This window comes from Nannospalax galili, unplaced genomic scaffold (genome assembly GCF_000622305.1).
Source record: "Nannospalax galili isolate Female #2095 unplaced genomic scaffold, S.galili_v1.0 scaffold1723, whole genome shotgun sequence".
Lineage (NCBI taxonomy): Eukaryota > Metazoa > Chordata > Mammalia > Rodentia > Spalacidae > Nannospalax > Nannospalax galili.
In genome coordinates, this window is record NW_008349072.1 from 260,441 (window position 1) to 271,801 (window position 11,361).

The 11,361-nt window shown below is 45.3% G+C and overlaps 1 protein-coding gene across 2 annotated transcripts in view; it reads right to left on the reverse strand.

Annotated features, from left to right (window-relative positions):
* Kmt5b (lysine methyltransferase 5B) overlaps positions 1–11,361 on the reverse strand; it is a 61,284-nt gene that overhangs the window by 30,257 nt on the left and 19,666 nt on the right. For both annotated transcript variants that reach the window (XM_029569991.1, XM_008846301.3), the window contains 2 exons: positions 8,681–8,907; positions 2,523–2,670 (listed from right to left, as the gene is read on the reverse strand). In XM_029569991.1, the coding sequence (XP_029425851.1) occupies positions 2,523–2,670; positions 8,681–8,831 (299 nt within the window). In that variant the 5' untranslated portion in view covers positions 8,832–8,907. The remainder of the gene's footprint in view (positions 1–2,522; positions 2,671–8,680; positions 8,908–11,361) is intronic.

Sequence of the window (11,361 nt, forward strand, 5' to 3'; positions counted from 1 at the left end):
GGGAGGGGAAAGGGAGAGGGAAAGAGCAGGGAGAAAAGAGAGGGACAGAGACCATGTGTCCCTAACACAGCTTGCAGGCTGGTGTGCAGAACGTCCCTTGGAGAGGACATCAACTGCTGGTTGGTGCTCTGCAACCTGACACTGGAGGCAGAGCAGCAGGCCTAGCCTCACCACAAGCTCGTTCAGGAACTACGTGAGTCCAACTCTGTGTGGCACTCAAAGTATCCATGTTTTCTTTTGCAGGTTTGATTTGTCTAACCAGCTTTGATTTTAGATGCTTCAGTTTCTGGGGGAACAGGATATACTTTGACCCAGGAGTCTTGGATATAGGAAGGTCAGGAATTTTAACGATTGTGTGACAACCATGAGTTGCCATCCCTCCCTCTCTCCCATTCTATTTCACATTTCTAAGAGAATCTCAGCTCATGCTCCTCTTTGCCTTGCTCTCTCAGGTACAAGGCATGGCAGGTGAGCACTCCCAGGGAGCCACACCCTCAGCCCCTCGTAATTTCACATTGTATGACTCCAGGGGTTTAAGTGAGCTATAGGAAACTATAGTTATGAATTCTGAATCTACTTATAAAAATGAAATTCACAGACCAGGTGAGTTAGGACCCAACTACCTAAATACAGTCTGGGAGCTTATTAGAAATGCAGAGTTCCAGGCCCTATTCATCAACTAATGATGAACTTCAGTGTCTAGGAGGAGTCAGAATGCTTCCCACTGTGGAAGCCAAGGCCAGGCAGCCTTGCCTCCTCTGGAACAAACGCGGTGTTCCACAGTCCAAGTTCCATCATAAACCACTAAAACTTGTGTTTGAATTTTAATGGACTAACTCTGAAATGTTCCATCTGCCTCCGTATCTCAAGATATAGGGCATTGTCAGCATAATACAACTTTCTTAGTAATTCCAGGCCAAATTAAGGGTGCAGTGCTAACAAGAAGGTTGCTTACACCACTGTTAGAAAACAATCCACTTACTTTACTTACTTTTATTTACTTATGTATGCATGTATTTATATATTTGTCTTTTTGAGACAGGGTCTCCCTGTAGCCCCCAGCTGGCCTGGAACTATGTAGGCCAGGCTGGCCTCATAGAGGCCTCTGCCTCTGGGGTGCTGGGATTAAGGCGTGTGCACCACATGCGGCTTTTTTTTTTTTTTTCAGACAAGGGATCCCTGTAACCTCAGCTGACCTGGAACTCACTAGATAGACCAGGTGGCCTCAATCTCACAGAGATCCGCCTGCCTCTGCCTCCCAGGTGCTGGATTAAAGGCGGGTGCTGGATTAAAGGCACCAGGACTTCCTGACACTTAATTGTTTAAAAACAGAGAGAGAGGAATGGTAACAGGACAGAGGAAGCCTACTGGATCCTCCTTCCTGAGAACGCACACCCTTTCACTGCGGTAGACAAGGAAGACACAAGGGCAGGAAACCAGGAAACCCAAAGACACCTCTGTGTCTGCTTTCTGGAGCCACAGCAAAGTGGACACATGGCTCCCTCCCGTCAGTCAGTGCCCATCCACCTGTTTTCAAGTCCTCCTTGGTGGTCACGGACACTGAGCTACCAGAAGCCACTGTGCTTTGATGGAGATGAGAAGGAATGGGCTCAGACTGGCTCTCCACTGCATCTTCACCAGACCCAAAACCTTTGCTACAGAAGCAGAGACTTAAAAAAAAAAAAAGTCACAGGACTCTGGGCTGGCTGCTCAGTGGCAGCACACTTACTTACAAGATGATCTCAGGGTCTTTTTCAGAGAGAGATGGTAGTAAAGAGAATTAGAGTGAAAAGTCAGAAACTCAAATGGTTTTTTGTTTTGGTATTTTTTTGGTCTTTTTGAGACAGGGTTTCCCTATAGCCCCAGGTGACCTCAAACTCACAGAGATCCACCTGCCTCTGCCTCCCAAGTGTTGGGATTAAAGGCGTGCACCACCACGCTGGCTAACATACATTTTCTTATTCGCATACTGAATATATGACATAACAATTGGCGGAATCACAAAGATTAACACAAAGGCAAACTTCCTACGTTCAGTGGCAATTATTTAAAAGAAGTCCATAATAAATCTATGAAAAAGAATCGAAGTGCCCTGCTCAAGCTGGGGAAGAATCACCTTTCAAGGCCTGCTCTTCTCCTGGCTCACAGAAAACCCTGACACCAAAGGACTTTACTCCTAACGTCATTCCTGACTTTGAATCTAGATAAAATTAACCATTTGCTTTCTTCTTTTTTTAAGAAACACAGAACAGATGTTCATCTGAGCAATACACACACAGTGTGTGTTTGCTTGTTTTGTTCTGTTTTGTTGATTTTTTTTTTTTTTTTTGGAAAGGGTCTCCCTGTAGCCCCAGCTGTCCTGGAACTTACTATGTAAACCAGGCTGGCCTTGCACTCGCAGAGATCCGCCTGCTTCTGCCTCCTGAGTGGTGGGACTACAGGCATGCGCCACCATGCCCAGTACCATTTGCTTTCTTATGTTTGACATCATTATCTGTTCTATTCAGGAGACTGACAATTACCTAGTATTCATTTTGTGTGTCTGAAAACCCAAATAGGGATCAAGAACCAAACTGGTGGCTAAGTCATCGTTTTCACAGAGTTCCTTGGCGGACATTCCAGAAGACGGCACATAACGACTCTGTCCTTCGAAGCCTGAGTTACTACTGCCTGCAAAAAGAGAAAGAAAAAACTGTAAATCACAATGGAAACTACCTACATCTCCCTTAAAAATCTCATTCAAACTGGTGGTCAAGAACTGAAGTCACTCATTTTTATCCATTAAGAAGTCAGTATTCCTGGTATGAATCAGAAAAACAAATGTAGTTTGTTACTGAGTGTCTGGGTGGCTGACAATATTATTATATGAGGTTTTCCAAGAGCAGGGTCTGGGTAGTTAGCAGCTCTGGTTTACTCCCCTCCAGAACAGCCGAGGCAGCATATAGGGCCACAGACAGGGCTGGGTGAGAAGCAAGCAACAGGCACGTAGATGTATGAGTGGCCAAAAGGGTTTCCAGGAATGATGTTCCACCTCTGACTCTCAGGCAGCCAAGTGGTTGATATCCCCTCTTTCTGGGCAACTAAGGCCCAGAAGTTAAAACTTGCCTCCGATTAGAGAGCGGTGGTAGAAGTGGGCAAGAGGTGGAACGGAAATGAGAGGCTTATTTCTATCCAACTTCTGTGTCAAACAATTCAGTGAGTAGACCAATGACTGAAATGACTGGGTGTCACTGTGGAGAGCAATGTAGAGCTCCATCAGTGCTGATTAAGTCTGGTATGTTACATATACCATTCACAGTCTGTTCCTGGAATTAGCTCACAGAATTTACTTGAGCAGTGCAACTTTAGGCTCTCAAAATTAAGACGTAGGAAAACAGGACACATAGACGGTGGTTCCACCTTTCCATCCACCCTTTCACAAAATGGATATGGGTAGGCCTTTGCCATGGGGTAGGTGCAGTCTATACCACTCTCCCTCCTAACTAACCTAGTCTGTCTCTACAGATTTGCCTTTTCTGAAAACTTCCTATGGTGGAGTTATACCATATGTGACTGGCTTCTTCAGTTAGCACAGTTCATTCAGATTATACCACGTGTCAGTATTTCATCCCTTACAGCTAAGTAGTATTTCATTCTATTCACTCTGTATCTGGAGTGGAAACGCTATGTAAGCTGCCAGACTGGCAAGTGAGCGTTCCACCTCCGCCAGAATGGGAAGAGTTGCATACACCTGCTTGCCAATATTAGCTTCTCTCTCCTCTCCTCTCTCTCCCTCTCTCTCTCTCTCTCTTGAGATGGTCTCCTGTAGCCCCTGTTGGCCTGGAACTCGCTGTATAGACCAGGCTGACCCCTATTCCACAAAGATCTACCTGCTTCTGCCTCTGAGTGCTGGATCAGAGGCATGTACAACCATGCTAGGTGTTTTCCTAGTAGTACTCTTTAAAAACAAAACACAACAACAAAACCAGGGCTGAGGATGCTCTCAGGAGAGTACTTGTTTAGAAGCCCTGAGGTGTGGTCTTTGCAAATGCTTGCAGCCAGACCAACTGATCAAAACTGAGGACTTACTACTTTGACTCTTAATTCTATTCTAGGACTATGTGCCTATGCCAGACCACCACTTGTATTGATGAGTATAGCAATGTAGAACTCCTGAGTTTTCTAACTGCTCCCCAACCTTGTTTGCCTACTCTAGGACCCTTCCACTTCTGTATTTTACGATCTGCCATTTCTTCAAAGAAGCCAGCTGCAACTGTGGCCAGCTGCCATTAACAGTGCTGTTTGCCAGCCAGCCAACAAGCAATAGTATTCCTCCGGTTAGGTATTTAATTTTTTTCAGCGTTTTTTAGTTTCCTGAAATAAGTTTTATACTTTTATAGACTTTTATTGCCTTTTTTTTGATGCCATTATGAGATTTTTGTTTTGTTCACAGTGCTAGGGGCTGAACCTAAGCTTCCAATCCAGTAGGTGAATGCTCTACCACCAAGCCACATCCTCAAATTTTTGGGTTTTTTTTTTTTGAAAAGAACATGTAGCCCAAGCTGGTTTGGAAGTCTTAGCAATCCTGTCTCAGCCTTTAGAATGCTGAGATTAGTCAATGAGATCTTCTTAACTCCCTCTCTTTTTGTTTTCTGACCCAGAATCTTGTTATGTAGCACAGGCTGGCCTCAAACTTGTGACAATCTTACTTCCTTAAGTCTGCCAAGAACGGAGATTATCACCCTGCTCAGGTCTGCATTTCATTTTTGATGAGCTGGTAAGTTTCCTAAACTCACTGCACTCTGCTATTCAGAGGAAGACTCATAATACATTTAATGTGCTTGGTATGAGTGACTCACTCAGTATATTTTGAACACAAAGGCAACCAAGCCTTGGTATTCTGTTTTGCTTCATTTTGTTTGAGACAAGGTCTCACTGTAGTTCAGGATAGCCCCAACTCACAATGTAGCTGAGGATGGCCTTGAATTCCTTATCTTCCTGTCTCTGCCTCCAAGTGCTGGGATTACATGCATGTGTCACCATGAACTTCATTTCTACATGGCTCATTCAAAGATTAACTCTGAGGAGTTAGGGAGATGGCTCAGTGAATAAACTGCCTACTGTACAAGCCTAGGGAGCTGAATTCAGATCTCCAGCATTCATAAAGCCAGGGGTGGTGTTGTATACTTGTAACCCAGCATTGGGAGTGGTGACAGGAGGAGCCCTAGAGCTAATAGTCACCAGTCTTGACAAATCAATGAATAAGATGTCTCAAAAAATAAGATGGGCGCTTGCCCCAAGCCCAACAACCTGAACTTGTTCAACCTGAACTGCAGTCATTTTTGGAGGACTGTTCTATATTTGTAATTGTGATGGTTCATCTTCATTGGTAATTTGATTAGTTAGCTAGAGAATGCCAAGATATTAGTAAAACACAATGGATGATGATCAGATTAGAAGGCTCTTGGGGCTGGAGAGATGGCTCAGCGGTTAAGAACACTGTTCTTGCAGAAGACCCGGGTTCGAATTCCAGCACCCACATGGCAGCTAACAACTGTCCGTGACTCCAGTTCCAGGGGATTCAACAGCCTCTTCTGTCTTCTGTGGGCACTGCATGACATGGGTGCACTTACTAACACGCAGGCAATACATGGATACACATTAAAAAAAAGGCTCTAACGTCATCAATGGATTAATCCACTAATGGATTCAAAATCTAAACAGACTACTGGGATGTGGTACGACTGTGTAAGGTGAGGCCTGATTGGAGGAAGTAAGTCACGGGGGGCATGTCTTGGGGGCTCTATTTGACCCCACCCCTTCCTGACTGCCTTAAGGTGAGCTGCTCTGTTCCATCACATGCTCTCTCCTGTAAGGTTCAGCTTTACTGCAGGCCCATGGCAAGGAAGCCAGCCTACTGTGGACTGAAACTTCTCAAGTTGTGAACCCAAATAAACCCTTTATTCTGTAGTACTTTATTCCTGAGTACTTTGTAACAAGGTCAGACTATCACAGAATTCATGCCACCTGCAACATTTCTTCCTGTTCACTCTGAGCAGTTTATTTTCTTGCTAAAATAAGTATTCTGGCTAGAACCTCTAGAACAAAGCTGAATGTTATTGGTAAAAGAGGATATTCTTGTACTGTTTCTGAATCATAAAGGAAAAGTCATCTTTCATCATTAGATATGATTTTAAAAAATACTTTATTATTTTTATGTGTGTAAGTGTACCTGTGTCATGCAATGCCTGCAGAGGTCAGAAGAGGGCATCGGATGCCCTGCAACTGGAGTTACATATGGTTGTTAGCTACCATGTGGGTACTGGGAATAGAACTTGGGTCCTCTGCAAGAGCAGCCAGTACTCTTAACTACTGACCCCTCTCCAGCCCTTTTAATGGTATGATTACAGTAAGTTGACTTTTTCTTCCTTCCCCACCCTCTATTCTCTTTTTATTTTTTAATGTTTAAAAGATTTATTTATTGCCAGGCGTGGTGGCACATGCCTTTAATCCCAGCACTTGGGAGGCAGAGGCAGGCAGATTTCTGAGTTCAAGGCCAGCCTGGTCTACATAGTGAGTTCCAGGACAGCTGGGGCTACAAGGAGACCCTGTCTCAAAAAAACAAAAAAGACAAAAAAAAATTATTTATTAATTTATTTGTGTGTGTGTGTGTGTGTGTGTGTGTGTGTGCACGTGAGTGGAGGTGCCTGTGTCAGGTTTCCTAGGAACTAGAGCTACAAGTGGTTGCCAGCTATCTAATGTGGTTGCTGGGAACTCAACTTGGGTCCTCTGGAAAAGCAATGTGCTTTTAGCTGTTAGCCATCTCACCATGTAGCCCTGGCTGGCCTGGAACTTGCTATGCAGATGAGACTAGCCTCAAACTCAGAGACCTATCTGCCTCTGCCTCTTGAATGCTGGGATTAAAGATGTGTACCACCATGCCTGGCTTGGTTTCCTTTTTGATTCATCAGTCATTTAAGTGTATGCTGCTTACATTCCATTTATTAGTAAAACGTCATTGATTCTAATTCACTGTATGGCAGGCGGAGAAATCTGAATGACTTCAATACTTTTGAGTCGGTGGAGGCTTGCTGCTTGACCTAGCGCTATCATCTATCCTGGAGAATGTCCCTCCAGACTTGAGGGCAGTGAGTGCTCTGCTGTTGGTGAGTAGAGTGCTGTGATGGAGTCTGACAGGTCTGGTTTACTGGCCGTTTAAATCTCTTCTCACTCTGTTGCTCTGCAGCCTGGCTGTTCAGTCCATCATTGAAAGTGGAGCGCTCAAGTGTCCAGTTTACTGCCGAGTTGGTGTCATCGGTTTTGACTCCAGGTATCGTGGAGCTCTGCTGCCCCCTGATCCAACATGGAGCGCTGCTTTGCGTCCCCTCTCCTCCCCATGCTGGCCCGCTCTGCACCATTCCCCGTACTCAATGTGAGGCTGTCACTTATGCATTCCGTATGTTCAACAATTTAAACAAAAGACTTCTGTGTTATGATGCACAAAAGGAGGCCAACAATCTGTTTAAAAGTTTCAGAAATGCCTAGTTACTGACCACAACCACTACCACTGAGAAGGAAGGGCACTCTGTTTCTCAAGCCTTAGGCTCCCATCACATGCTACAGGTGATTAGGGCTGATGCCTCGGCAGCCTTGGGGAGTGGGTACCTGGGCAGAGGAGAGCCACTCAGGCCCAGGCTCCCTCCTGTTCTTAATCCCAGCCAGGAATTGTGCCTACTTTTCTACAGAAGCAGTGGTCCGATCTGATATGCAAGAGTAAAGACACCCAAGCCCCAGGAACAGCACAAACTCCTAAAGATAAGGAGAAAATGATCCAGGACTCACATATACTTTTGAAACTATAAAAAGCCCCAACACAAACTAAGGCTATTTCACAGTGGCTAGATTTGTTGGGAGATGCAAACAGTGAAAACGGCCCTGTCCTCCTTAGCACGGGCACGCACTTTCAAACAATATTCATGTAAGCTACTTAGGCATATACTTATCCTCAGGCACCGCAGTACGGAGAGGAGTTAGGTACAAAACAGGAACCAAATCTAGTTTCTGGAACCCCCCCCAAACCAGTGGCCTCATCCCCACCAAGAAGTACAGCAGCAGTGAAGCACCTCAGGAGCAGGGCCGCCCTGTGAGGGTGAGCAGTCCCGGCCGAGTCTGTCTCTTCTGTCTCTTCTCCAGGCCGTCCTCTGGAGGGGGCTGCGTAGTAATATGGTCTTACCCCATGAAGCCTTTACACAAGTTACCACAAAGTATTTATTTATACTTACATGCAAGAAATTCAGCGGAAGCATTTTAAAATTCTTATAGAAAACATCAACCTTCCACAAATTCTGGATAAAAAGCATCATTACGATGACAGAAAGCATTAAACTTAAGTTTTAAATTTGCATGATAAGAATAAAAACTCATGGTGCTTGGAATCACAGTGATCTGTGGGGCTGAGGGGGGTGGATCACCTGAATCCAGGAGTTCAAGTCTACCCTGGGCAACATAATGGGACACACCCCCACACCTCACAAAAATGAGAAACAAAAACCAAAAAACAGCTATAATTTTCAGAATGAAAAGCCTCTACCATTAGCTGTGAAAATGCACAGAACTGAGAAAGCCAGAGAGGACAAGGCACATGGAAGAGGGTGAGCACGGTCACGGTGCCATCTAAAGGGACGGTTGAGTGCGTACATACATCTGCTTGGCCGCCTCTCCACGCCAGTCTTCAGGGCGTCCTTGCCCGGGTGCAGGACTTTTGTTTGAGTCTGCGGGTGGTCATTAGACAACTTGCCTCCATTTCTCCTGCCATTCAACACCATGTTCTTGGAGTCTCCCAACCACTTCATGCCCACAGACAGCCTGACCCAGGTGCATTTAGTCACGCTCTTCAAATAGCTTAGAGAATAACTTCAATGTTCTTTCCTAACAGAAACAAAACATGAGAAACAAAACAAAATGGGGAGGTAAATACATGGAAGACCATGCTAAACAGACCATAAAAAAGATACACAGATCAAAATTAATTCACTAATTATGTCTCCCCACTTTTAAAGACTATCTTGGTCCCTTCCACCACATGTCACTCAGGACTAGAGTGACCTCTAAACACCAACCACTTAAGGCAGGCTTTCCTGATCTGTTCTACCCTTATGTGTAAAGCGTTGACTAGCTCCATGGACACTGCCCTTTCAGTTATCAATCACTAAGCAGCATCTTTGGCTGCATTATGCCTGAGTACATACAGCTCATGTTTTGTAACACTCTATGAGCTGTCAGTAAACGACAAGGAAGTTCCCTCCTTAGTCTCTACAAAAGTTTAAAGGCATGTAAGCAGGTCTGTTCACCACAGTCAGGGTGCTCTCTATAGCATAAGAAACTGCCAAACACTGCACCGGACACCCTCAGTTCAACCCCTGGGCCTCACAAGTTGGAAGGAGAGAATGAGTTCTACCAAGTTGTACTCTGACCTCCAAGCTCATGCTGTGGCTTAAGTGCATGCACACAAATACATAAATATAACAAAAAAAAGATGGGCTGGAGAGATGGCTCAGTGGTTAAGAACACTTGCTGCCCTTACAGAGGATCTGGGTTCAGTTCCCAGGACCCACATACATGGCAGCCATTCACATGACAACCATTCACAACTCCTGTGGATCTGATGCCCTCTTCTGCCCTTTGCAGGCACTGCACACATATGCAGGCAAGATGTTCATCCACATACAATAATAAAAATAAAAAATGTTTTTTAAACCCTAAGAAAAAAAAAAGAAACAAGAAAAGAAACCAAGGGTCAGGCCTGGCGGTGCATGTCTTTAACCCCAGCACTGAGGAGGAAGAAGCACAGGCAAAGGTAGAGAGGCAGGTGGTTATCTGTGGGTCAGAGGACAGACTGGTCTACACAGTCAGTTCCAAACCAGCCAGGGCTACAAGTCGCAAAAAACCAAATACACACTAAGCTGACAAACTCTAGAGTTAAACAAGAGTGAGAAATATAAAGAATCCCCAGTTTTTGCTGTCAGTTTGAGGTCACTGTTAAGTGTTGGGCGGACTCAGGAGCGCTCATGGGAAATTGCTTTACTCACAACAGCAAGACAAGTGAGACAAGCACGGACTGGTGACACGCAGGTACCCAGTATCTGAGCTCTAATCAGCTGGATTTCAGGACCGAATGGTTATGGGAGTGGGGGACTGAACTCACAGAAACCCTGCAAATGAGGGTAGAATGGATTATGTTTGCCACTAATGGACCAAGAAAAGAATAAAGGCTGTGATATGACTTCATTAAGGAACTGCAGCTAGTCAGAGTCAGACTGAAAAGGTCCCAAGGTAAGAATGTGCACAACTACAGAAATTCACAACTGAAGGGGGTCTGGGTGCACCAGCACCGCTCCTTCAGTGCACAGGCATGTCAGGCCGGGTGTGGGAGCGCACCCCTTTAATCCAGCATTTAGGAGGCAGAGGCAGAGACAGGTGGATTTCTGTGAGTTCCACGCCAGCTGGGACTATAGAAGACCCTGCCTCAAAAACCCTAAGAAAAGAAAAAAGAAAAAGAGAAAGAGAAAGAGAAAGGAAGAGAAGAGAAGAGAAGAGAAGAGAAGAGAAGAGAAGAGAGAGAAGAGAAGAGAGGAGAAGAGAAGAGAAGAGAGGAGAAGAGAGGAGAGGAGAGGAGAGGAGAGGAGAGGAGAAGAGAGAGAAGAAACGCCCGGAGAGAAAGGGACAACTGGTCGACCCGAAGGATGACAAAATTTGCACTAAGTCCGAAGCGGACAGCTGGTCGACCCGAAGGATGACAAAATTTGCACTAAGTCCGAAGCGGACAGCTGGTCGACCCGAAGGATGACAAAATTTGCACTAAGTCCGAAGCGGACAGCTGGTCGACCCGAAGGATGACAAAATTTGCACTAAGTCCGAAGCGGACAGCTGGTCGACCCGAAGGATGACAAAATTTGCACTAAGTCCGAAGCGGAGAGAGAGAGAGAGAGAGAGAGAGAGAGAGAGAGAGAGAGAGAGAGAGAGAGAGAAGAGAAGAGAAGAGAGGAGAGGAGAGGAGAAGAGAAGAGAGAGAAGAGAGGAGAAGAGAGGAGAAGAGAAGAGAGAGAGAGAAGAGAAGAGAAGGGAGAGAAGAGAGAGAAGAGAAGAGAAGAGAGAGAAGAGAGAGAAGAGAAGAGAAGAGAAGAGAAGGAAGAGAAGAGAGAGAAGAGAGAGAAGAGAAGAGAGAAGAGAGAGAAGAGAGAGAAGAGAAGAGAGAGAAGAGAGGAGAAGAGAGAGAAGAGAAGAGAAGAGAGAAGAGAGAGAAGAGAGAGAAGAGAAGAGAGAGAAGGAAGAGAGAGAAGAGAGAAGGAAGAGAGAGAAGAGAAGAGGAGCGGAGCGGGGAGG